Source organism: Pseudonaja textilis, chromosome 7, assembly GCF_049901715.1.
Source record: "Pseudonaja textilis isolate UNSWEBS1 chromosome 7, rPseTex1.2, whole genome shotgun sequence".
NCBI lineage: Eukaryota > Metazoa > Chordata > Lepidosauria > Squamata > Elapidae > Pseudonaja > Pseudonaja textilis.
Window position 1 is genome coordinate 11,165,838 of NC_141996.1, and position 26,550 is coordinate 11,192,387.

The window sequence follows — 26,550 nt, forward strand, 5'->3', positions numbered from 1 at the left end:
ATTATTTGATCGAATATATGTGATTTCCAGTTCTGCTCTCCACCTGGTTTGCTATTACTCCTGGTGGTACTGAAGACTTGGGATGCTGACTTGTCTAGATCAGATATTCATTTCGTGACTGTTCAAAGTTACAAAGGCATTGAAAACAGTGATTTATAACTGGTCCTTGCACTTATGACTGTTGCAGGATCCTCAAGTCATATGATAAAAATTTGGGCACTTGGGAACTGGGAACTGGCCCAGTGGTTAGAGTGCAGTACTGCAAGCTACACCTACTGCAATTTGGCAGATTGAATCCTACCAGGCTCAAGCATGACTCAGCCTTCCATCCTTCCGAGGTGGGTAAAATGAGGACCCAAAATTGTTGGGGGCGATATGCTGACTCTGTAAACCACTTTGAGAGGGCTATAAAGCACTGTAAAGCGGTATATATAAGTCTAAGTGCTATTACTGTTTAAGAACAGTTGCAGTGTCCTGGGGTCGTGGGATCAACCCTTGTGGCCTAGATTCGCTTCAGTATCCTGTGATTCATTTGATAAGGGCAGTGATTTGCTTAACAATAATGGCAAAACAAGTTGAAAAATTGGGTGCGGCTCACTTAACAATGAGCAGGAGAAACTAATAGGAGAAACAAGATCCTTGCTTAGCAAAGGAAATTCTGGACCCGATTGTCATAAACCAAGGACTACCTGTACCCTACTATTCTCCCATGCTGTTCAGCAGCTGCATAAAATATTTGAGGATTTTCATTCGGAGGCTTTGAGTGAGATGCTTATCATTATGCTGAATATCTTCTGGTCTTCTGGATTTTTTTAAAGCATCCAGCTCCAAAGTAGCTATCAGGATTCTCAAATGTTGCCTAAATGATATGATGAACTAGACGAGAGAGAACAAAATGAAGTGAAACACTGTTGGTCAATGTTTGTGAAGAAGCAATTGGCATGCATATCCGATTTATTTCTATTCTTCTGCTTTGGTCACATCAGCAGGTAGCAAACTAAGAACAGCAGTTTTCATAAAGCATCTGCACTCGTGATTATAAATCAGGATCTGCATGTTAATAACCCTTAGTTTAAAACTAGCTTATGATCTTGGCTTGTTTGGGAAGAATTAACCATTCATTGCTGCTTTACTAACTTCATTCTGGAGATCTATCTACGTGGTTTCTAAGGGTTGATGCTGACTTGAAGGCCTATATTCAATTGATTTTACTAACTGCATATTCATTATTTGTTGAAAAAGCGTTGAGCATTTTCCAGCTATTTTTCTCCTTTAAATTACAGGGATGTTTATTATTACAGTGCTTTTCAAGGGAATAATTTATGCTTAATTTGTTAGTAATTAAAATTCAGCCACGTAATTGTTCAGAAGCAAGCCAATACAAGTAGAACGAGTTTGCCAAAAATAAATCGTGTGAGACTAACTTCTTATCTTTCCAAGACAGAATGCCTATTTTAGTAGACCAAGGGAATTCTGTGGATGTAAGTGTTATTTGATCTCATTAACGTATTTAACAAGGCCTTCTATGATACCATAGTGGACAAGACAGATAACTGTGGGTTTGAGGATGCTAAAGCCTCCTGGATTTGAATTCGCTGAACTGCAGCCAAAAGGAGCTGATAAAACGGTTATGCATTTATCTGGAGCGAAACACCGAGTGGATTTATCCTGATTCCCTCCTCAGTCCAATGCCATTTTGCATCTTAACAGATGACCTAGAGTAGGGCTTCTTGGCCTTGGCAACTTTAAGACATGTCGACTTCAATACCCAGAATTCCCCTGCCAGTTTTTGAGGTATCGGTAATCTGCTGTCATTTTGCCCCTGAGGCAGGGGTCTTCAAACTTGACAGCTTTAAGACTTGTGGACTTCAACTCCCAGAATTCCTCCTCCAGTCATATTAGCTCAGGAATTCTGGGAGTTGAAGTCCACAGGTCTTAAACTTGCCATGTTTGAAGACCCTTGCCCTCAAGGCTTCTCTTTTGCAAGTGAAAAATGTCCACTTCATTGAACAATGTAAAAAACTGGCTTCCGGATACTTTACAGCTGTCACTGTAGCTTCTCCGTATCTCATTTGAAGAACTAAACGCAATATAGGTAGTCCTTGACTTACAACAGTTCATTTACCAAACGTTACAATGGCACTGAAAAAAGTGACTTATGACCGTTTTTCACACTTATGACAGTTGCAGCATCCCCATGGTCACATGATCAAAAGTCAGATAGCAATGGCAACAGCACTTAGACTTATATACCGCTTTGTAGTGCTTTACAGCCCTCTCTAAGCGGTTTACAGAGTCAGCACATTGCAGATGCTTGGCAACTGACTCATATTTATGACGGTTGCAGTGTCCTGGGAACATGCAATCATTTTTTGCAACCTTCTGATTGTTCTGACCAAGGCTTCCTGAGCCCATAATTAAGCACACATTTAGTTAAAACAACTCTTGTTTTATTTCAACGCTGGGAATTATGTTCATTCCCAGCCTGCAATGATTTCCAAACAGTCCCTCGAGATAAGCACCCACCTTTCTCTCCTTTGAATTGCTACCAAAAACAAAGGTGCCAAATGAACTATAAAAAACCCAAATGAAGTACAAAGTCCACACAGAGCTTCAAGGTTTAATCCGAACAGAGTGAATGACCTTGCTTCCTGCAAAGGTTTCTCTACCTTTGCACCTCCTTTATACCATATGGGAGGGGCAATCACCTCCAAGCCTTACTCCCGAGTTGCCCTTTTTCTCAGCTGCTCTTGCCTTCTAGCAGCTCTGCGCACATGCACACTGGGAACAGGCTCCCCTTGTTCCTCTACCTCACTATTGCCAGACTCCCGAGGCTCCGGAGTCAGCACACCACTCCCAGATAGTCCTGGCCCCATCTCTACATCGGACGCAGGACCCTCATCTGAGTCCTTTCCAGTCTCCCGGACTGGTCCTCGTTCTTCCCCACTGTCCGATTCCGCTGCCATCTGCGCAGGCTGCCGGCAAACCACAACACTGACAAGCCAAGTCAATGGGAAAGCCAGACTGACTTCACAACCATGTTACTAACAACTGCACTTGTTCATTTAACAAGGCCATAAAATGGGAGAAAAACTCCCTTAAAAAGGGTCTCACTTAGTGTAAGAAACTGATGGAGATAATGTTGTTTTTGCAAAGAAAGCCATTTTTAAGAGTTGTGGGTATATAAAAGTTCAGTAGGACATTGGGACATTAACAGTAAAAAGTTCAAGACTGGAAAACAGGAAAAAACGGTTATTCCGTTAAGTGAGTCAGTTTGGTCAAGCAGATTAGTTAACAGTTTTAACTACACAGTCTAATAATATAGTGGAGATATGAATCGCTTGCCTCGACTTATGATGCTTATGCTGCAAGGATTGTAAGGAAACAAGAAATATAGATTAAGAAATTGTTTTTAAAAGGGGACAAAAGGTAGTATGAAAAAAGGGGAACTGTGCAAAAAGTGGGGAAACAGATTAAGAATGGGGAAATTCATGGAGAAACAGGCGTTCCGGTAAGATTGCAACCCTGTGGTTTTTGTCGAAGGGGGCTGCAGGGAGGGATTTGTGGTTTGGGCGGAAGGAATAAAAAGTTGGAGAAATGTATTCCTCGGTGTGTCCACCTATCAGCCACCCACTCTTGCAAGAATGTAGTTTACATGCAATAAGCTGCCTGCTGCTTCACTTTTATGACTCTGTCAAATTTCTGACTGTTGAGTCTGTTTCTCACGTTAGTAACAGAAATTTTGGGCTCAGCTGTGGCCATATGTCAAGGACTCCCTGTACTCTGTGAAAATGGGAGTAATCAGCGCAGAGAAAATGGAACAATTATTTTGCACTGGGCTTCTAGGAGTGCAGCCCAAGATCACATTAAGATGCTGGATCAAGGGATCCTGCAGTTGGTTGGATCACTCGTGTCAGGGCTCCAACAAATCTACCCTCATTCAAATCTAGCCGCACCACAGAGAAAAGTAAATTGATTTATTAGGAGTGCAGCCAATACTAAATTACATCATACATTTCCCCCTTGACCCTGGTCTTTCCCCCACCCCCTGGATGTGACTTCTCCAATGGGACACATCCATCTCCAGGAGTCATCCATCATGCTCTCCAATAACCTTCTTATGCTCCGACCATTTTGGGCTACCGGAGTGATTAGGCATTTCAAGAATGCCTTGTTTTCCCCCACTCTCTTTTTCTGGCAACTAAAAAGAACAAAGGAGTAGAATAGAATTCTTTATTGGCCAAGTGTGATTGACACACAAGGAATTTGTCTTGGTGTAAATACTCTCAGTATACATAAAAGAAAAGATACACTCATTAAGAATCAAGAATCATAATGTACAATACTTAACGATGGTCCTAGGATACAATAAGCAATCAAATCATACTAGGAAACAGTCAATATAAATCGTAAGGATACAAGCGACAAAGTTACAGTCCTACAATCACAAGTGGCAGGGGATGGGTGATAAGGAGTGATGAGAAGATTAACAGTAATAGTAGTGCAGACTTTGTAATAGTTGAACAGTGTTGAGGGAATTATTTGTTTAGCAGAATGATGGCTTTCGGGAAAAAACTGTTCTTGTGTCTAGTTGTTCTGGTGTGCAGTGCTCTATAGCGCCGTTTTGAGGGAAGGAATTGAAACAGTTTATGTCGGGATGTGAAGGGTCTGTAAATATTTTCACAGCCCTCTTTTTGATTCATGCAGTATGCAGGTCCTCGATTGAAGGCAGGTGGGTAGCAATTGTTTTTTTCTGCAGTCTTAATTATCCTCTTAAGTCTGTGTCTGTCCTGTTGGATTGCAGAGCCAAACAGACAGTTATAGAGGTGCAGATGACAGACTCAATAATTCCTCTATAGAACTGTATCAGCAGCTCCTTGGGCTTTCTGAGTTAGTTGACAAGTAGTATTTCCAGATTCTTCTCACATGCACAATCCCAATGCTCTCAAACTACTTATATGTTTAATTTTATTTACTCAGGTATAGGAGCTGTCACATGGTCATCACGGAACTTTATCCTGTTGGATGTAGACCCAATGTGAGGTCATTCTGAATCCTGATCTCTACAGTGAAAGCCAATTCCTCTAGTCTGGTATAACTATGATAAGCATCTCTTCCGCTCCCTATTCTAGATCAGGGTTTCCTAAACTTGGAAGACAGAGAAGCCCTATTCTCTATTGAAAACAAGGACAGTAGTCCTCAACTTACAACAGTTCATTTAGTGACCATTCGAAGTCACAATGGCCCTGAAAAATGTGACTTATGACCGTTTTTCACAGTTACCACCTTTGTAGCATCCGCATGATCATGTGGCCGACATTCAGAGGTTTGGCAACTGATTCATATTTATGACGGTCACAGTGTCCCAGGATTATGTGATCTCTTTTCGTGACCTTCTGGCAAACAAAGTCAATGGGGAAGTCAGATTCACTGGATAACCAGACTCCTAACTTATCAACTGCAGTGATTCACTTAACAACGGTGACAAGACAAAACGGGGCAAAACTCACTTAAACAAATTGTCTCATTTAACAACAGAAATTTTGAGCTCAACGGTGGTCATAAGACGAGGACTACTGTACTTTGAAATGGAAAAAGAAAGGAGAGACATGGTGAATAGTAGGAAGCAATGGCAAACAGTTTTTGCCTTGATGCAAAAAAAAAAAAAAAACCAGTTCATGAAGTTGCAAGGAATCCTGCTCAACTCAGCCTTTGCTTTTTAAAATACATACCCAGACAATAATGATTAAAGAAAGGGGATTTAGCACTATCAAAAAGCACTACATAGCTGGACTTTGTGGGTTGGCTACCAAGGAAAATATTTTTACTTTTCAGCTGCCTCTTACAAAATTTTCCAAACCTCTGGGGGATGACATCTTTCCATTAAATGCTTGTATTTTTCCACTGAATCCTTCATGAGCCAATAAAATAAATAACCAGGGAAAAAGCCACAGTTGTGTGTGTGGGGGGGGGGGGCAGAAGAGTACTGCAAACTTGTTTCTAATGACACCACTCACACAATATTTTGCCTGTACAATTGGGGCACTCTCCCTCGTTTTCAAGAGATCATGTTTTGCCCGTGTAAATACCCTTAATTTAGGATATGCTACAAGAAGAAGAAAAAACTAAGGAAGGGGGAGGAATGTTAAGTCACTTCCTTCAATCTTTTCCGGGATTGTAAAAGATAGGAGAATCGATGGAGTTTAACAAGCTAACAGAGTTGGAAAGGGCTTTGTAGGTCATCTAGTCCAACCCCGCCTCCCAAGCAGGAGACCTTATACTATTTCTGACAGATAGCAGTCCAGTCCCTTCTTGAAAGCCTCCGGAATGAAGCTCTCACAACTTCCAAAGGCAAGCTGTTCCATACGTTGATCGTTCTCACGGTCAGAAAATTTCTCCTTTTTTCCAGGTTAAATCTCTCCTTGTTCCATCCATCTTGTTTCCATCCATTATTCCTTGTCTGGCCTTCGGGTGCTTTAGAAAATAGCTTGAGCCCTTCCTCTCTGTGGCAGCCCCTCAAATTAGTCCTCTTTACTAGACTAGCCAGGCCAGTTCCTGTAACCGTTCTTCATACGTTTTAGGCTCCCGTCCTCTCATCATCTTGGTTGCTCTTCTCCATTGCACGGAGACCTGAGCCTCGTCTGAAAGCGGTGCCCAAAGTTTCGCACCGGGCACACTTTGCAAAGATGGATCTGCAAACCATCTTTCTTTTATTTTTCTTATATGTACCCATTTCATGTATTCATAACTATGTATACACTTATACTTATTATCTTGTAAACAATTGGCAAATAAATAAATAAATAAATAAACAAACAAACAAACCTTTGCAAGCCCGATTCGTCCCCCAGGATGCTTTTTTTTTTTTTGGCAAACCCTGGGCTGCAATAACCTCACGGGGGAACCCCCAAACCCCAGATAAGGGAGTGAAAAATAAATTTAAAAAACAAATAAAGCTCTCCTCGTTTTTTTTCTGGACCCACCGACCGCTCCCCACCTCCACGTCCAGCATCCCCCCCCACCCGCACCCACTCGCGAGAATCCCTTTGCCAAGTACGGTACCTAATTCTTCTCTGGCCGGCGTCCCCATCGTGCCGTCTCTATGGTACCTTCCTCTCCTTTCCGCCAATGTGGAGCCCGAGCGCCAAAAAAACAACTGCGCCTGCGCGGCTCAAGGATGCCCGACCCTTGCTACTAGCTGTACAGTACTGTACAGTGTCGCGTACTGTAACCCTCGCCTTCGATATCATAGATACGCTAAGTGCTAGAAGGGCAGAGGAGGTGGCTAATCATCCCATCTAGGGCCTTTTAACAGGGGGAGGATCATGGGACTTCCAGCATATCTGGGAGCCTCAAGTTGGGGTGTGTCTTCTTTTGGGGGGGAGGGGGGCTGCTAAATCGAGTCCACCGCTTGAGGGCAGCAGGGAGATAGAGAAATTTGTAGTCTTCATAAAGGCAATTGTATTCTTCATACAGACAAAAAAAAATACATTTTTAGGACAGAGATTCACACAAATTATAATTCAATTTGACTTGGGTGTAGTAGGATGTGCAGACCTAGCCATCTTAGTTTGTTATGGTTTTCCATTCTGTGCAATTTTATTCTTGTGTAAACTACAGTTCAGGGAATAATCGTTTGGTACAAAAAAGCTTAACCAACTTCTGAGTTTTCTCTTTGAGGAAAGATCTACAACTCACACAGCCAATTCTTCCAGATAATTTAAACTTGCATCCATATGTCAAAACATGGTTTCTCTTTCCTGCTTACAAACTAAAAAAACACATTATCTACTTTCCTTTCTTCAGAATACAAGTTGAAAAAACAACAACAGTCCAGCTCAATTCTTGTCATGCTATGTTGAGTGTCTTACAATACTGGCCTACACATTATTTATACACTGTCCATCCAAACAACAGACAAGATAATTAAAATATTGACTGTGCCAAAGTAAAACTCATAATATTAACATTCTTATGTGTATAAGATTAGAGTGTCAGGGAAGAGTCTTATCACTGGAGTATTACTTTATTTAGCATTTAATCCTGAAATTCCTTAGCCTACCAAAGTAAAAAAAAAAAAAGTTGTCAATTAGCAACATACCAGTTATCACCTTGGATTTGAATACACCAGATTTCTGTAGCCAATGACCTCCAATTTCCAACTCTAGAATGAATGAGACTCTAGAAAATGTGCAGAGAAGAGCAACAAAGATGATTAGGGGACTGGAGACTAAAATATATCAAGAACGGTTATAGGAACTGGGCATGGCTAGTCTAGTGAAGAGAAGGACCAGGGGAAACATGATAGCAGTCTTCCAATATCTATGGGGCTGCCACAGAGAGGAGGGGGGGGTGTCAAGCTATTTTCCAAGGCACCTGAAGGTCAGACAAGAAATAATGGATGGAAAATGAACAAGGAGAGATTCAACCTAGAAATAAGGAGGAATTTTCTCACAGTGAGAACAATCAACCCATGAAACAGAAGTTGCCTTCAGAAGTTGTGGGACCTTCATCACTGGAGGCTTTCAAGAAGAGATTGGATTGTCATTTGTCAAAAATGATGTAGGGTCTCCTGCTTGGGCAGGGGGTTGGACTAGATGACCTACAAGGTCCCTTCCAACCCTGTTAATCTGAACTCCCATAATGCCCCTCACATTTATTCCTCACTCCTGTAATCTGGGGCCAGTAACACTGAGACAGATATTTGTCCAGTATGGTTTAGGATCTCCTACTCCTACGGGCAGGAGGATGGACTAGAAGACCTCCAGGGCCCCTTCCAGCCCAATTATTCTATGTTCTAAGTTCCTTTCAAGGTTAATGAAAGGATTACAGTTAGATGTGTACACAACGCTGTGTTACCAATCAAACAAGAACTTTTTGAAAAGCCAGTAGAAGAGTTAAGTGTATAGCTAGAATATAAGAGGCTAAATATCAAAACTTTGTCCAGACCTGTATTTGTAGAAGGCATTTACTTAATTGTGGGAAGAGGTGAATTGTGGTTTATCCAGCTCTACAGGTAATCCTGCACTTATGACCACAATTGAGCCAAAATTTTCCATTGCAAAGCGAGACGGTTGTTAAGTGAGTTTTGCCCAATTTTGCAACCTTTCTTGACACAGTGCTTAAGTGAATCACTGCAATTGTTAAGTTAGGAACGTGGTTGTTAGACGAATCCTCATTGACTTTGCTTGTCAGTTCACAAAAGGTGATGATCACATGGCCCCAGGACTGTGCAATCATCATAAATACAAGACAGTTGCCAAGTGAGTGAATTTTGATCACATGACCCTGGGGATGCTGCAATGGTTGTGTGAAAAACAGTCATAAGTCCCTTTTTTCAGTGCCGTTGGAACTTCCAATGGTCCCTAAATGAATGTTTTTAAATCGAGGGCTGCCTATATTTTCTAGATTCCCATGATACATTGAACTATAACTTAACTTTGTGGACTGGATGCGTACAGACTGCTGGACTAAAACATAGCTGGGTTAGTTAGCCTGTAGCTCAGCGTAGTACTTAAATATAGTCAGCCAAGAACTTAATCCTTGGATAGCTGTGGGCTGTTTCCATGGCTACCCTCCCACATAGCATGATTGAGAGTAAAAGGTGGGTGGAAAAAAGCCTTTATCTTCAAGAGGTTCGTGATGGTGTGCAATTAAAATGATAATTACACCTCATCCCATGTTTAGAATGCTGGGAAAATTCCTGTGCAATGCCCAGTTTTCTCACCTGATCAGTGTTGGGTTCAACCCCAGCTGAAACAATAGCAATAGCACTTAGACTTATATACCGCTTCATAGTGCTTTGCAGCAGTGGTGGGATTCAATTTTTTTTTTACTACCGTTTCTGTGGGTGTGGCTTGGTTGGCTTGGCTTGGTTTGGTGGGTGTGGCTTGGTGGGCATGGCAAGGGAAGGATACTGCAAAATCCCCATTCCCTCCCCACCCCACTAACCTGCTTTCCAGCTCCGTTCTCCTGTGCAGGGCAACCAAAGAAGACGCAGCCAATCAGCTGGGACTCGGGAGGCGGAGAATAGATGGGGGACAGGGCCAGTCAGAGGTGGGATTTGCCAGTTCTCCAAACTACTCAAAATTTCCGCTACCGGTTCCCCAGAACTGGTCAGTACCTGATGAATACCACCTCTGCTTTGCAGCCAGGGTTGGGCTGCTAGGGGTTCGCAGGGGTTCAGGAGAACTCCCAGCTAAAATTGTGTGCAGTTCGGAGAACCCCTAAATCCCACTCCCGGCTGGCCACACCCACCCTGTCCTCCCCAGGAGTCCCCACATGGCCCGTTTTGGATGCAGGTAAGTGCAGGGCGTGCACAGAGGCTCGGGGAGGGTGAAAAACGGGCCTCAGGAAGTCTGGAAATGGCCCCCTTTCTGGCTTCAAGAGAGCCTCCGGAGCCTGAGGAGGCCATTTTCGTCCTCCCAGAGCCCCGAGGAAAGCCTCCCGAGCCCGGGAGGGCAAAATATGCCCCCCCACCATGGTGCAGAGGCTGACTAGGCCACGCCCACAATGGCCACAGCCACCCAGCAACTGGGCAGAGAACCCTTTGCTAAAAATTTCGAAGCCCATCCCTGTTTGCACCCCTCTCTAAGCATTTTACAGAGTCACTAAATTGCCTCCCACAATCTGGGTCCTCATTTTACTTGACCTCGGAAGGATGGAAGGCCGAGTCAACCTTAAGCCAGTCAGGATCGAACGGCTGACAGCCGGCAGTCAGCAAAATTAGCCTGGAATACTGCATTCTAACCGCTGTGCCACAACAGCTCATAAACAAGCCCTGAACATGTGCATTTGTCACACTGGTGTGTGTGCAAATATGTGCCTGCCTGAAGCCACACGCCAAAAATCATTAATTGAATGAAGAACTCCTCGTTACAGGTAATACTCAACTTGTGCCCACAATTGGGATCAGAATTTCTGTCGCTAAGCAAGGCGGTTGTTGAGTGAGCCACACCCGATTTTACAACCTTGTTAAGAAAATACAGTGAAGCCAGGGATCTCCAACCCCAGACTGTGTCCCAGTACTGGAGCGCAGCGGCCACTTTGAAACTGGGCCACTTGAGCAATGGGCAAGCATGTGTAAATCAAAAGGACCATGAGGCTGCTACAACGGTCATAAGAGTGAAAAACGATCACAAGTCACTTTTTTCAGTGCTGCTCAGTGTTGCACAGTCACTAAATGAAAGGACTACCTGTATAGCGATATCTAGGTTTGGAATGGGGAAACAAGGCGAAACAACAAAAAAAGAAATAGAATAACTGCAAAACTTTAGACATTAGAGTTTTCTGTATCTCTTTTCGGGTCTAGTTCGGGTTGGATCTAAAAATAAAGGAACAAAAGTGGATGAAGACAAGGTGGGAAAAAGACAGGGAATTAAAGAAAGGTGAGCGAGTTTTACGCTAAAGAAGTGACTTTTCCAAAGCAGGAGCTAATCTTCAAGGCCAGAGGCAATGTCATTATTTGTTCTTCCTCTCCATTAAATCCTGCCAATGTCTATAAGCACACAAAGTTCATTGTGTTCTCGAGGCAAACAAACCAGGCTTCTCAAATATCAACATTTACAATTCTACGCTCATCAACGGCTGTAGCAGGTAATAATGTTATGGCTTGGTTTTAAGTTTCCTTAACCGTTTTTTAAATCGGCGATAAGACTTACATATCAGCTTCAGGACAGAATCACAGGTGCTTGACATTCTTTCAGCACATAACAGGGAGAGACTAGTAGTCCTCCACTTACGACCGCAATTGAGCCCAAAATTTCTGTTGCAAATGGGAGACATTTGTTAAGTGAGTTTTGCCCCATTTTACAACCTGGCTTGCCACCGTTGTTCAGTGAATCACTCCAGTTGTCAAAGTTGGTGACATGGTTGCTAAGTGAAACTGGCTTCCCCATGGACATTGCCAGTCAGAAAGTCGCAAAAGATTATTACATGAACAACAGCAACCATCATAAATATGAGTCAGTGTTTGAATTTTGGTCACGTCACTGTGGAGAATGCTTGTTAAGTGTGAAAAATGGCCATAAGTCGCTTTTTTCAGGACCGTTGTAACTTTTGAACAGTTGTTAAATGAACTGTTGTAAGTTCCTGTACTTATCTATAGCAGCAGAACAGAAATAGAAAGTAGGACACCAGGAATTCCTTCTCTATTCTATACCATTAAAGAAACAATTGGGTGGACAGAGATGATGTATACAACAAAATCGACTGTTTTGATCAAATAATAGAATATAAGTAGATAGAATATTTGTTTCTTCTTGGAAACCACTTCTGGACTTTGTGCTTGAGGTGGGCAAAAAATGAAAGTTTGATTTTTGTTTACTGATTAGATACCGTGTTTCCCCCAAAATAAGACCCTGTCATACATACATACATACATACATACATATATTTGCCACCCAAAAAAGGCACCAGGTCTTATTTTCAGGGATGTCATCCACTGACTAACCTCACTTGCGTGCATCGCCCCCGGCCTCTTTTTCGCTGTCAGAGGCCTTCAGGAACTTCTTCTTCTACGGCCAGAAAGGCTTTCTTGAAGGCCTCTGCAACCGATATCAGAGCACCAGATCAATCTGGAGCTTTGTAATCAGCTACAGAGGCCTTCAGGAAAGCCTTGCCAGCCTTGCCGGCTGCAGAAGAAATGGGCTGGCAAGGCAGGTGTTGGGATGTGCAAGGCCTGGTTACAACTGTCCAAAGGTAAGTAGTAGGGCAGCTCCACCTACCCCCCATTCCCACCCTAGTTTAATTTTTACTTGTGCACTCTGGAATGGGTGGGATGTTAATAGGGCTTATTTTGGGGGTAGGGCTTATATTGGGTGCACGTGTAAACATCAAACTAGGACTTACTTTCAGGGTACGTCGTATTTTGGGGGAAACGGTAGGTTTGTTGTTATAGAAATGGCTAATTTATACTATTATGGAAAAATAAAAAGCTGAAGTTTGACATTACAGTCTTATTCTACTGCATCAAAGGGAGTCAGAAATCAACACCTTTTTTTTTCTTTTTTCCCTTCTTTTCTACATTTTTCTACACTCTCTTCCCCTTTCCTTTCCTTTTGCTTCCTACTATTTGCTTTTGTATTTTATATTATAAGATAATAAAAAACTGTAAACAAACTGAACTTGCATATGCCTTAGAGAGTAACAGAATAAGAAAGATCTTCTGTTCAAGCAAGAAACCTTATAACAAGGATCTCCAAACTTGGCAACTCTGAGACTTGTGGACTTCAACTCCCAGGAATTCTGGGAGTTGAAGTCCACAAGTCTTAAAGTTGCCAAGTTTGGAGACCTCTGTCCTATAACATTTCAGACAAATCAATGTCCAATCTCTTCTTTAAAACCTCTAGTGTTGGAGCCTTATTTTAAAGGTAGTGATATAGACATACAGGTAGTCCTCGACTTACGACAATTGGGACCAGAATTTTGACTGCAGTTATTACGTGAGTCATGCCCAATTTTGCAAAACTTTTTTTGCCATGGTCTTTAAGCCAGTTACTGAGTTACTAAGTGAATCACACAGTTATTAAACGAATCTGGCTTCCGCCATTGTGGGAGGTCCACTGGGAAGATTTGCAAATGACAATCGCATCACCCGGTCCATGTAAATACATGCTGGTTTGCTAAATGCCCAAATTTTGATCACGTGTCCAAGGGGATGCTGCAACGGTCCCAAGAGAGGGATCCATCATTTTTTTCAGTGCCACTGTAGCTTTGAATGGTCCCTAAATGAAGGATTGTATTATTTTGCAGAACACCAGGGAGCAGGAAAAGAAACAATGGATCAAAACTAATCAAGGAGAGAAGCAACCGGGAATTAAGGAGAAACTTCCTAACAGGGAGGACAATTAACCAGTGGAACAGCTTGTCTCCTGAAAGCATTGTGGGTGCTTTCATCACTGGAAGTTTTTAAGAAAAAGATGATCAGCCACTGGTCTGAAATGGTATAGAATCTCCTGCTTGTGTAGGGGTTGGACTAAAAGACCTCCAAGTTCTCTTCCAGTTCTATTCTGATTGATTGGATTGATTGATTGATTGATTGAAAGTTGAGAACTATGTGTAGATGGAGATCAAAGGTCCTTCTCTTCCACTCCTTTAACTCATTTTTTCTATTACTATAATTTCTGGATGACAACAGAAAGGACAGTATGTTGCTGTTTTGATAAGATGAACCTAATATTATTCCCCTGTAAGTAATAGGGCAAATATCATTGTCACTAATTTCTGCCTTGGTAATGGAAGTCACAGTCACAATCTAATAACAGTATGACTATATACTATTCTTGGTAGCAACAGATTGCTGCAGGCTAACAAATGAACCAGTCAGACAGAACAAGTAAGTTGATAGAAAAATGGAGGAAAGGTGGACACATGTTAAGCAGGTTCCTGTGCACAGTCCCCGTGTGAGGTTCAACTTGTTTATTTTGACAATAATATGGAAGGAATTTGCTACTGCTGACATTTGAGGTATTTTTCAATTATAAAGCTAGTCTACAAACTAGCCTTATTACATCTAATTCCGCTTCTGAGATCATCCAGGAAAAAAACTTCTATCTATCTATCTATCTATCTATCTATCTATCTATCTATCTATCTATCTATCTATCTATCTATCTATCTATCTATCCACCTACTTATCCTATCTATCCACCTACCTATCCTATCTATCTACCTATCATCTGTCTATCTATCTCCATCCATCATTTATCTGTCTGTCTATCTATCATCTACCTCCCTCCCTCCCTATTATCTATCTATCCACCTACCTATCCTATCTATCTACCTATCATCTGTCTGTCTGTCTATCTCCATCATCATTTATCTGTCTGTCTATCTATATCTATCCTACCTATCTATTATCTATCATCCACCACCTATCCTTTACTCTATCTGTCTGTCTCCATCCATCATTTATCTATCTGTTTATCATCTCTACCTACCCATTATCTATCTATCTATCTATCTATCTATCTATCTATCTATCTATCTATCCCATCCAATCCACCATCTATCTGTCTGTCTATCATCTATCATCTACTTACCTACCTACCTATCATCCATCCATCCATCTCCATCCATCATTTATCTGTCTGTCTATCTATCATCTACCTACCTACCATCTATCTATCTATCCCATCCATCATCTATCATCATCTACCTACCTACCTATCATCCATCCATCCATCCATCCATCTATCTATCTCCTAGCCAAACCTACCTGCCTGTCTCTCGTCTTCTCTCTTCTCCTATTGAATCCCCTCACTGCATGGCTGGCTCTGTAAGCAAAAGAGAAAATGTAAATCCTAGGTCTGAGCTAATTTTGTCAATATTCCGTTTTGTGCTTATCTGGAGCTTCTTTGTGACCCAGTCTTTCTGAATGGATTACCAAATCTGCATTTCTAAAATCTGGCCTCCTCAGTTTCTGCTTGAGGGCAGGGAAACTGGGACTGGTTTCTGCCTCCCTTAAGATTTTTTAATTTCTCCTTTAGGAGAAATGTTTTATCTTGCCTTTTTACTATTTCCTAAAATATTTCATTCTTCTAGAAGGTGTTAGGGGTGAGAGGGGGCTTCCTAAAGAATCAGGCAGCACCCTAAACTGAATAAAGTAATTTGTTTTTTAGTAGTCCATCTTCTTTCTTTGAAGGCTGCACAATCTCGTTGTCATGGACTCTGCTGCCCCCGTGTGGTATGCCAAATTTTGTTCACGTTTCGTCACAAAATAACACTGTACTTTTTTTAAAAACCTGGAATTTAGATATCTGCACAACTAACTGAGCTTTGCCAACAGATGGCAGCATCTGATTGGTTTTGGCTCATCCAGAATGGTAAGTAGGATGGCCCTGGTTTGTATTTGAACAAAACGTGAGTTTGGAAGGACGAGACTCTTTTAAGATTTGTGCGCAGAGATTTAAAACTAGGTTCTCTGTAATATTCCTTAGCAAAATATTTGAATCACAAACTCATGCTGACTGTCTTCTCTACCAGGTGCCCAGACTCCACCCCTCAAGGGATTAAAAAGGTAGGGGGCAGTTCTTATCTCCATTACAAAGCCAAAGAGCCAGCGCTGTCCGAAGACGTCTCCTTGTCATGTGGCCGGCATGACTAAATGCCCAAGGCGCATGGAACACTGTTACCTTCCCACCAAAGTGGTCCCTATTTTTCTACTTGCATTTTTACGTGCTTTCAAACTGCTAGGTTGGCAGAAGCTGGGACAAGGAACAGGAGCTCACGCAGTTATGTGGCGCTAGGGGATTCGAACTGCCAACCTGCCGACCTTTCTGATCGACAAGCTCAGCGTCTTAGCCACTGAGCCACCAGGTCCCAAGGGATTATGGGGTCGTTAAAAGAGGATGATGATTACAGGTAGTCCTTGACTTAGGACCACATGGGACTGGATTTTCTTTTGTTAGTCATTGCAGTCGTTGAGTCAGACCTAGTTTTATAATCATTTTCATTGTGGTCGTTTAGTGAATCACAGCGGTCATTAAGCAAATTATGTGGTTATTAAGCAAATCTGGGTTCCCCCATTGGCATTTTTATTGTCTTTATTTTTTTTTTGCAGAAATCATGTGGCATCTGGATGCTTGGAAATATGATCCTGTTGCCACGTGCCTAAATTGTGATCACATGACCTTAGTTAGGCATAGTGTGACAGTTTTAAGTACAGGTCGTAAGTCACTTTTCCCATTTTATTTTGACATAAATTTCAACTGCCATTAAATGAAAGTCATAAGTTGAGGACTACCAGTAGAGGAAAAGGGAAAAGCTAGGCACACATTTGATGCTGCTCTAGTCTACCCATTCACTTATTTAACTCTGTGGCTGCTGAATAAACAGGCGTATTCTGAATTGTACTTTTCCCATTGAAAACTTTAGCACTTAGAACTTGCATGTTTCACTTTAAAAGTAGAGTCTTAATACTTCCACTAACTCTCCTAAATATCAAAAGCATTGCTGTTGTGGTTAACATTATCAAAGCTTTGCTCATGTAATAGAGGATGTGGGAAGAAATGTTCTTTCTCTCTTTCATTTTCTCTCTCTCTCTTTCTTTCTTTCTTTCTTTCTCTCTCTCTTGCTTTCTCTCTCTCTCTCTCCCCCTCCCTTCCTCTTTCCCTTTCCTTTTCCCTTTTCTCCTTCCTCCCTTCCATCAACCAGTGGAATAGCTTGCCTTCAGAAATCATGGGTGCTCCATCACTGGAGGTTTTTAAGAAGAAATTAGACAGCTACTTATCTGAAATAGTATAGGTTCTCCTGCTTGAGCAGGGGGGCTGGACTAGAAGACCTCCAAGGTCCCTTCCAGGTCTATTCCATTCCATTCCTTTCCTTTTCTCCTTCCTTGCCCTTGCCTTCTTCACTACGACTAAGAGAAGATGACTGGCCCAAGGTCACCCAGCTGGCTTTGTGCCTAAGACAGGACTAGAACTCACAGTCTCCTGGCTGCTATCCTGGCAGCTTATCCATGATTACACCAAACTGGCTCTCCACTTCTGCTCCTTTCACATTATAGGCCTCCCGTCTCACCGTTAAAACAATTTTAGGTGGCTTGCAAAATGATACCAAGATAAATATGAAAACAGTTAACCTTAAAGAAACTTAAATACAAACTAAAACCCAAGTGGGGGAGGTGATACAGGTGAGGTCTTCTCTCTTAGCCCATCAACCACCTTCAGCAAAGGACCGCCAAACCTGGGGCCCCAATCCACCTGCCAGACCAGGTTTTAAGGCCCTTCCAGAAGGCCAAAAGATTTGCAAGTTAAAACACTGATCTGGAAATAACTTTGTTTTAAACTGCGCACTCAGTTCATCCAACCTAAGATATCATTAAATTCCCTTCGAATGTTAGTGTTAAAAAAAAAAAAAGTACTTGTATATCGCCAGTTCTCTCCTTGATTATGCATCATCTTGCTGCTTCTTACACCTGCTAGTTTTAAACTTCCTTTTCACGGAAAAACAGTCCCTTGTTGCCATGGCGTGCAACCTTGGAGTTGTCCATGGTTGCGTATTTTCTTTAGAAGTATCTTCTTTGACATTTAATCGCAAGCTTCGATCTGTAACTGTTCGGCTGCCATTCAGAAACGTAGAACCAAATTGCCTCTTTGCCATCTGAATAACAGAACAGAATTTAAACACACGGGTCTTTTAAAATATAGAAATGCAGATTGGCAAAAACGTTCTACTTGATGAGAAATAAAAGGGATAAACACAAGTAAAATCTATGTTAAATGGGCATAATTATTTTAGACGTAATGAGAGATGCCAGTACATGCTACATATTATATAATAACAATTATACTTCATTCATGATGTTCTTGTTAGAATAACAGAGTTGGAAGGGACCTTGGAGGTCTTCTAGCCCAACACTTGGTTCAGGCAGGATACCCTATACCATTTCAGACAAAACACAAAAAATATGACACCACCACTGCCAAGTATTTGAATTTTAATCCAAATTTTTACTTGACCACAGGGATTACTTGACCACAGGGATGCTACAATGGTCATAAATATGAAAAACAATCATGTCACTTTTTTTAGTGCCGTTGTAAGTTCAAATAGTTGTTAAGCAAATGGTTGTAAGTCAAGAACTCTCTGTACGTTTGAACTCTATCCTGGTCTTTGACTTCTAGCGTTTGGCAGGACTGTCCTGTACTACATGCCTGCATGAAAAATCTGACTCGAATGCAGTATTTGTGTGATTGCATCCTTATGCACGTGTCAACATTTGCTATCCTTCATTGCCTGCCTTTCTGACAGATCCGCCCAACTGCTTTTAAGTTGATTGTGCTGACTTTGTATAAAGTGAAACAAAACAGCATTTATATCTGTCAAATATATTTCCTTCTCCTTTGTAGATTTGAAAGTGGTGTTTAATAAGAGATGAGCAATTTTAGTGAAATGGCAACTGTCAAGAAAACAGCACGATGCTTCAACACAGCTGAATCCTGAATCTTACATCCATCTTTCTTTATTGCTATAATCAGCACTCTCTCGATTAGGGATCTCAATGCAAGAAAGCAAAAATAGCCTCTGCTACTAAATAATTTTGATGCCTTGGAGTTGTGCCAGTCTGGAACACTTTTGTTTAATTATTATTAATTTTTGTTGTTATTTGATCGCTGTACGCGGCCCAGAATCACAATGTGAGATGGGAGGTTATATAAATTTTATAAATAAATAACCATCCTGTGTGGTGGCACAGTGGTTAGAATGCCGTATTGTAGGCTAATTGTGCTGACTGCCAGTTGCCAACAGTTCATCAGTTCAATTCTCACCTTCTCAAGGTTGACTCAGCCTTCCATCTTTCCAAGGTCGGTAAAATGAGGACCCAGATTGTTGGGGACAATATGCTGGCTCTGTAAACCTCTGAGAAAAGGCTGTAAAACATTGTGAAGTGTATATAAGTCTAAGTGCTACTGCTATTACATTTTCACCGGTCAGATGTGCTGGTCACAACAGGAAAACTAAAATGGAGCTGACCAAGTTTGCTCTAACCTCCCTCCCACACCTCTCCCTAGTGGATTTATTGATCCTCGTTACAGGTAGTCCTCGATTTACAATTCATTTACTGACCGTTCAAAGTTACAATGGCACTGAAAAAAGTGGCCTATGACTGTTTTTCCACAATTATGACCTTTGCAGCATCTTGTAGGAAGTTAGCACCCACCCCTCTCCTAGAAAAATGAAATATCCTGGGAAATATTAAAAAGGCAGAATAATTCCTCTAAAAAGAGTAGAAACTCAGAAGCAGAAACTCACCTCAGAAGTAGAAGCTCACCCCCACCTTCGTTCATGGGTGGGCCATTAAGGCCTGGCCCAGAATAGTTTACATAACAAAGATCTCCAGGTAAAGCTATAGCAACGGTCAAAAGCCCTTTCAGTGCATCATCATCCAGCAAGGCTCAACCAAGCCTGGAACTCAGGACAGCCTACAGAGTTGCCCCTGCATGGCCCCATGGGGGTCTGACAACCAATCAGAATACAAGCTCCAATTCAAATCCCAACAGAGAGTATAAAACTCAGGCACTCTAAGCACCTCAGCCCTTTCTTGATCTCTTCGTGGTGGGAGCGCCATCAGTTGAGACTTTCAAGAAAAAGATTGCACTGCCATTTGTCAGAAATGGTGTAGGGTCTCCCGCTTGGGCGGTGGGGGTTGGACTAGATGACCTACAACATCCCTTCCAAGTCTGATTATCTGTATTTGTATCCTTCGCATTGAAGCATGTGATCATCCTTCCTTTTCACTCTGGAGCTCTGGGCCATGTGGTCCTGTCCACCATTCAACCTTCCAAACAGCCTCCATGTTTTCCAGTATCTTTTTCCCCACTTGGAACTGAACCCAGAAGGATAACAATCTCCATTGATCATGTGATCCAAATTCAGAGGCTTGGCCGCAGGTTCCTATCTATGACCGTTGCTAGGTCCCAAAGTTACGCGACCCCCCCCTCCCTTTTGCGACTTTCTGATCAGCAAAGTCAATGGGGAAGCCAGGCTCAGTTACCAACCGCGTTACCAACCGCAGGGATTCACTGAACAACCGAGGCTAGGAAGCGTAAAGCGGAGCACAACTCAACAAATGCCTCTCTTAGGCACGGAAAACGTTCGGCTCCATTGCGGTCGTAAGTAGAGGTCTACCTGTTGTAGCCTTCACACTCTCGAACTCTCAGAGAGCGGGGCGGGGGGGGGGGAACCGGCGACGGGGACTCGCAGCGAATCGGACAGACTTGTCTATATGTAGAGATTCTATGAAGCGAGCGGCTCCGGCGTGCGCAGCGCGTCTTGTTTTGGTTCCGCCCCACTCGGGGGTTCCCCCCGCCACCGTCACCGCCGCGGCTTGCCCCGTCGCCCTAGCAACAGGAGAAGCCTGCCGGCCCCGCCTGCAACTGCCGCCGGGCCGAAGGGGGCGTGGCCACGAAAGGCGGCAGCCGCGGCGGGCGGGCGGCCGAGATGAGAAGCGTCTTTCTCACCTGCGTGACTAAAGCCGCAGGGATCCGCAGGTGGATGGGAGAGTCCTGAGAGCCCTCCAGGTGAGCCCTTGGACCCCATGAAAAAGGGCGCCGGCCCAGCCCAAGGGCATTTTTTGAGGCGGGCGCTCTGCGTATGCTCAGAGGACCTCTTTCCTGATTTCTTCGGAATCGAACCAGCTTTTACTGCACCGAAAGGCTCTGGAAAGGGGGAAAAAAATCTTGCTACTTTCCTTCGCACACCCGTTTCTTTGCAAACAAAAAAAGCGAGGGCTTCCAGAAACCTAAACTTTCCCCTTTGTTTTCCCTCTGTTTTAAATAGATCTGATCAAGACCAGGATGGAGAAGACCATAGAGGGACTGCAAGAACAAATGATGGCTAGGTAAGGTCGAAGGACAGACCACGATTTGACAGTTCTAAGACAGGGAGCAATTTTGGAGCCTTTGAAGTCTATTTTAATTCTCTCATTGAAACAACAAACTGAATTAAAAAGGATTAGCAGAAATTCATTGAACAAAGGAATACATAAATAGCAAGGCACATTTAGGAAGCCTTTCTTTAGAAGGGCATAGTTGATGCTTATCTTTTCAGGCTTCTCTGATTTTTTTTAGAGAGTGGAATGGAAAAGAGGAAACTTCAGATCATCAATATTGCTTGACAGCGTATTCAGAAGTCAAGCTGCTTTTTTTATAGCCTCTCCAGAGAGCCGATTTTACCTTTCAGCCTATCCAGAGAGCCTGTTGGAGGCTGCAAAAACATTCTTTTTTTTAATATAGTATATTTAAAAGAAACAGAACACACAAAAAAACAAAATACACAAATGCAAGAAAAGACCAACCGATAAACAAAACAAAAGGAGAATGTGTGTGTGTATACTGTATATATAGCACACACACACACACACACATATATATGTTTTTGTAGATTTTCACGGGTACAGGTATGTAGATCTAGGTGTGTTCGGGTCTTTTCCCATGTAAGATTAAGAGTATCTTGGTGATGTTTCGGCGAGATCCCACTCGCCAAAACGTCGCCAAGATACTCTTAATCTTACACAGGAAAAGACCTGAACATACCTAGACCTACATACATATATATATGTGTGTGTGTGTGTGTGTGTGTGTGTGTTCGTAAGTTTTCGCGGGTATTTATATGTGTGGTATTCAGCTTTGTTCGGGTATTTTCCCATGTCATTATAGTTGTGCTTTTAAAGTTGTAGCAACATTTCAGCAGAATCTCATCTGCCATCATGAGGCTTCTGATGATGAACACAATACAGAAGCCTGATGATGGCAGATTAGATTCTGCCGAAACGTTGCTACAACTTTAAAAGCACAGCTATAATGACATGGGAAAATACCCGAACAAAACTGAATACTATACACACACACACACACACACACACACACACACACTAAGGCTACCACATATACATCCATTATTAAACATTGTATTTTTTAAAATACATTGTATTTAAAAAAATAATTTTGCAATGTACAATATTCAGATGGTGGATTTTACCTGTAGCCTATTCAGACAGTGTGAATAGTGCATTAATGGGTGCTGCTAGAGGATGATTTTACTTAGCATATAGTTTCTGAGGGTGGAGATTTGTTCTCCAAGCTTGTGGGTTGGTTTCTGAACATTTTGTTACCAGGCTAGGTAACATCTTTAGCAGAATTTTGGAGGATGTCAAATGTCGGTGGCCGCCTTCTCCTTATAAGGGCTTCATATGGTCACTAGATCTTGTGTTTTCTCAGATTGTGTGAAACAGGTAATATAACATTTAGATACTAGATTCTAATCTGTAGAGATTGGATTATGTAAACCAGTATGGTCACCCATATAGTTTGAATTTCAACTATTATAATTTCCCAATTGGCTCAGTCTGCTGGGGTATCCTGGCAATTGAAATCCAATTGGAAGCATCAGTTGTGATGGCTACTTTTAGAAATAACTCTGCTTCCTAAAATATCTAGTCAGAAAAGAATTGACCAAGTCTTTTCCCATTTATGTGAAGTGCAAAAACACTCTAATGCAGTGGTGTAGCACAGTTAATCTTAAAACGAGTTATATAATTCAGGCACTACTGATTTAAGTCTTGTCCCTAGGATGCCTTCCCATAGATTTTTTTCTCTACTTCTGCTACATCTTTCTTTCCTTTAAAACAACGATGCAAAGATTAGAACAGCTTAACGCGCATAAAGAATCTGAGCCCTTAAAGCATCATACAAATATTACCTCTTTTTTATCAATACAATTTCATAAGAGATACACAAGGTGTCCTTTTGGTTCTCTGCCTTTTTTTCTAGCTATGACATTCCATTCAGCCTAAGAAAAGAAAGAACCGTAGCTCTTTCAAAGTTGTTGAAAGTGTCTTTTTGACAGATCAGATAAAGAGGAAAAATTGACCACATGCTGATTGAAAATGCACCGTAAGGGAGATAAAAATGACTGGATGAGTCAGATTGTTTTGTTTTTTTCCCTCTCTCTCCTGGCCCTGATTTGCTATCTTTGGTCTAAGGTAGAAATAGAGAAATCTGTGACCTTCCATGGAATATCCGAAATTTACCACCTCGGGTTTACTGTCTTATGTGTATAAACATAACATTGTTACGATAATAGCTCTTTTTCCTTTGCATCAACTGCTCAATATTCTATCAGCATTAAGTGTCAACAGTTATTGCAAACTATTCTCTTTAGGGATCTTTAAAATAAATCCTAGCTTTGTTATATCATTGTATAGGTAGTCCTTGACTTACAAACATTTGTTTAGTGACCGTTCAAAGTTACAATGGCACTGAAAACAGTTATTTATGACTGTTTTTCACACTTATGACCATTGCAGCATCCCTATGGTCATGTGATCAAAATTCAAATGCTTGACAACTGGTCCATATTTATGACAGTTGTCATGTCCCGGGGGTCATCTGATCAACTTTTGCGACCTTCGGACAAGCAAAGTCAATGGAGAAGCCAGATTCACCTAACAACCACGTTACTAATTTAACAATTGCAGTGATTCACTTAACCACTGTGGCAAGAAAGGTTGTAAAATGGGGCAAAACTCACTTAACAACAGTCTTGCTTAGCAACAGAAATTTGGTCTACTGACTAGCATCATGCAAAAATATTGTGCTAAGCCATGATTGGTATAACGATTCTCAGTTGGCTGGGAACACATATAGAACACAAAACGGTGAAAATTTGGGGCTCAATTGTGGTTGTAAGTCGAGGATTACCTGTACAGGAATGGCTTGTTTGCTGCTCTCCTGGTGTGGTGGCTAACAAAATGGATTGTCCTCAGAGTGGTGAACATAAGGTTGAAAGGTGAATGTCGCAGGGACAGATAGCAATAGCACTTAGACTTACATACCACTTTACGATGCTTTACAGTCCTCTCTAAGCAGTTTACAGAGTCAGCATATTGCCCCCAACAATCTGGGTCCTCATTTTACCAACCTTGGAAGGATGAGTCAACCTTGAGCCAGTGAGACTTGAACTGCCAGCAGCTGGCAGTCAGCAGAAGTAACCTGCAGTACTGCTTTCTAACCACTGCACCACCATGGCTCTTGATAGTCAATTATGCAACAATGTATAAAATACATATATCTCTCCCAGGAATGTATTACTAACTGATAAAACGTGTGCTGGGCCTACGAAACTACCTTTCTTTAAAAAAAACCCTGAATGACTTAACATTTTTACACCCCATTGTATAGTTGGGATTAATTAATATAAATAAAATTTACAGATTATGGCTCATTTGGAAGAACCAGAAAAACTGGTTTATTTTCCAGAATAAATGCTGGCTGGGGGACTCTGAGAGTTGGTCCACATGTCTTAACAATTGCCAAAGTTGGGGAACACTGCTCCAAGCCATATTGTAATAGGTTTACTTTTCAGTGTTGTGTGTTCTATACATGTTCCCAGCCAATTGAGAATTATTATACCAACCATGGCTTAGCACAATATTTTTGCATGATTCCAGTCTGTAAGCCAGTATTATCCCAGAGCTCCCTATTAAAAGAGTAATGAGAAACTCTGGTTTTAAATCAAAGGCTTGAAGCTCTGGGTACTGTGTTTTTCACAAAATAAGGCCGGGCCTTATTTATTTTATTTTTTTGGGACCCCTGAAAAAATGGCTAGGCTGTCTTTTCAGGGGTGATTTAATTTCCTCCCCCACCTAGAGCGGCCCATACGCACGTACCTCTCCACGAGGCCGTTTCTATCGGCCGACAAAAGCTCCCTGAAGGCAGAGTTCCCAGCCGCTTCTGGGAAAGGCGTGGCTGCCTGTGTCCCCTCGCCATTAGGCAGTGTCTTTCGGGCGATGGAAGCTCTCCAAGGGCAGTCACCAGCCACTTCGATCGGCCGGTAAAAGAGGCCTCGCGGCGAGGGGAGTGTATGTGTGCGCTCGCCCTGAGGCCACTTCTACCGGCCGATTGAAGTGGCTGGTGACTGCCCTTGGGGAGCTTCCATCGCCCGAAAGACACTGCCTAATGGCAAGGGGACACAGGCAGCCACGCCTCACCCCGAAGCGGCTGGGGACTCTGCCTTCGGGGAGCTTCTATCGGCTGATGTTCTATCAGTAGATTGGGGTATTCTAGCCTAGGCTACTTGCAGGGCTCTCCTAAAGGCAAGTTTTCTCCCCCCCCACCCCCGCCTTCCCCCATTTCTCTTCACCTCGTGTAGTTCTAACGAACGATGTGAGAAATGGCGGGGAAGTGCATGGATTAAATAGGCCTAAATTTTGGAGGTGGGGCTGAATTTCACCTCATGCCTAGAAATCATGCTTGGCCTTCCTATTGGTGGAGGCCGTATTGTTGGAGAAACACAGCATGTAAAGGAAGATGTGATAGATGAATGACATGTTTTCACTGCTTCTTCATGACTAGCTAAGCAAGAGTTTAGCAAGGAAGACACGTTAGATTTGAAATGGCCCATTACTTTTTAGTGAGGCTTATTTTTAAATAGGCTTACAAATGGGCAGAATCTGGCCGATATGGGCAGAATTTGGAAACTAAGAAGGGCAGATCTGATTAGTACCTGGATATACGGTACCACAATCAGTTGGAAAATTTTTTAAAAAATCCTACCATACTCTTCTCAAAAAAAAAAAAAAACAGGTAGACATTAAGAGTAGAATTTAACTTGAGACTTTACATCCAGCATATATATAAATGATTGCTGACTTAATATTTTCATATAACATTTTTATGAGGATTCAAGGTACTACAATCTGTATATCATTTTTAAAAGCAGACTTGTAAGGAAGGCCTCCTTACACATGGGGAAAGCCATGTAAGGGATGGCGCTGATTTGCCTTTAACTTGTCATTAAACTGAGATTTTGACTGTTTCATATCTGCGTTCTCTGTTTTATCATATTGCCGAATAGTATGACCTATGATCCTTCAGTTTATTTAACATTTTTCTAAATAGGACAGTGTACAGGTAGTCCTTGACTTACAACCACAACTGAGCCCAAAATTTTTGTAGATAAGCAAGAGAGTTGTTAAGTGAGTTTTTCCTCATTTTACAACCATCCTTGCCACAGTTAAGTGAGTTGCTGCAGTTGTGAAGTTAGTAA

At 42.0% G+C, this 26,550-nt stretch overlaps 2 protein-coding genes and 1 long non-coding RNA gene across 10 annotated transcripts in view; 2 read left to right on the forward strand and 1 right to left on the reverse strand.

The window, feature by feature from the left end:
* The window catches only part of SLC36A4 (solute carrier family 36 member 4), a 49,537-nt gene extending 42,430 nt beyond the window's left edge, over positions 1–7,107 (reverse strand). For all 6 annotated transcript variants that reach the window (XM_026706829.2, XM_087937034.1, XM_087937037.1 and 3 more), the window contains exon 1: positions 7,063–7,107. In XM_026706829.2, coding sequence (XP_026562614.2) covers positions 7,063–7,090 — 28 coding nt within the window. In that variant the 5' untranslated portion in view covers positions 7,091–7,107. The remainder of the gene's footprint in view (positions 1–7,062) is intronic.
* Positions 1–26,550, forward strand: part of DEUP1 (deuterosome assembly protein 1) — a 76,926-nt gene that overhangs the window by 1,591 nt on the left and 48,785 nt on the right. Inside the window, exons 1-2 of one of the 3 annotated variants that reach the window (XM_087937033.1) lie at positions 20,363–20,615; positions 21,283–21,343. In XM_087937033.1, coding sequence (XP_087793159.1) covers positions 20,573–20,615; positions 21,283–21,343 — 104 coding nt within the window. In that variant the 5' untranslated portion in view covers positions 20,363–20,572. Of the gene's footprint in view, positions 1–20,362; positions 20,616–20,810; positions 21,024–21,282; positions 21,344–26,550 lie in introns of those variants that run through there. The other 2 variants (XM_026706835.2, XM_087937032.1) reach the window with 2 other exon arrangements.
* Positions 178–5,948, forward strand: LOC148125243 (uncharacterized). Its single transcript, XR_015744257.1, has 2 exons — positions 178–338; positions 4,981–5,948. It is a non-coding gene; the product is annotated as an uncharacterized LOC148125243 (long non-coding RNA).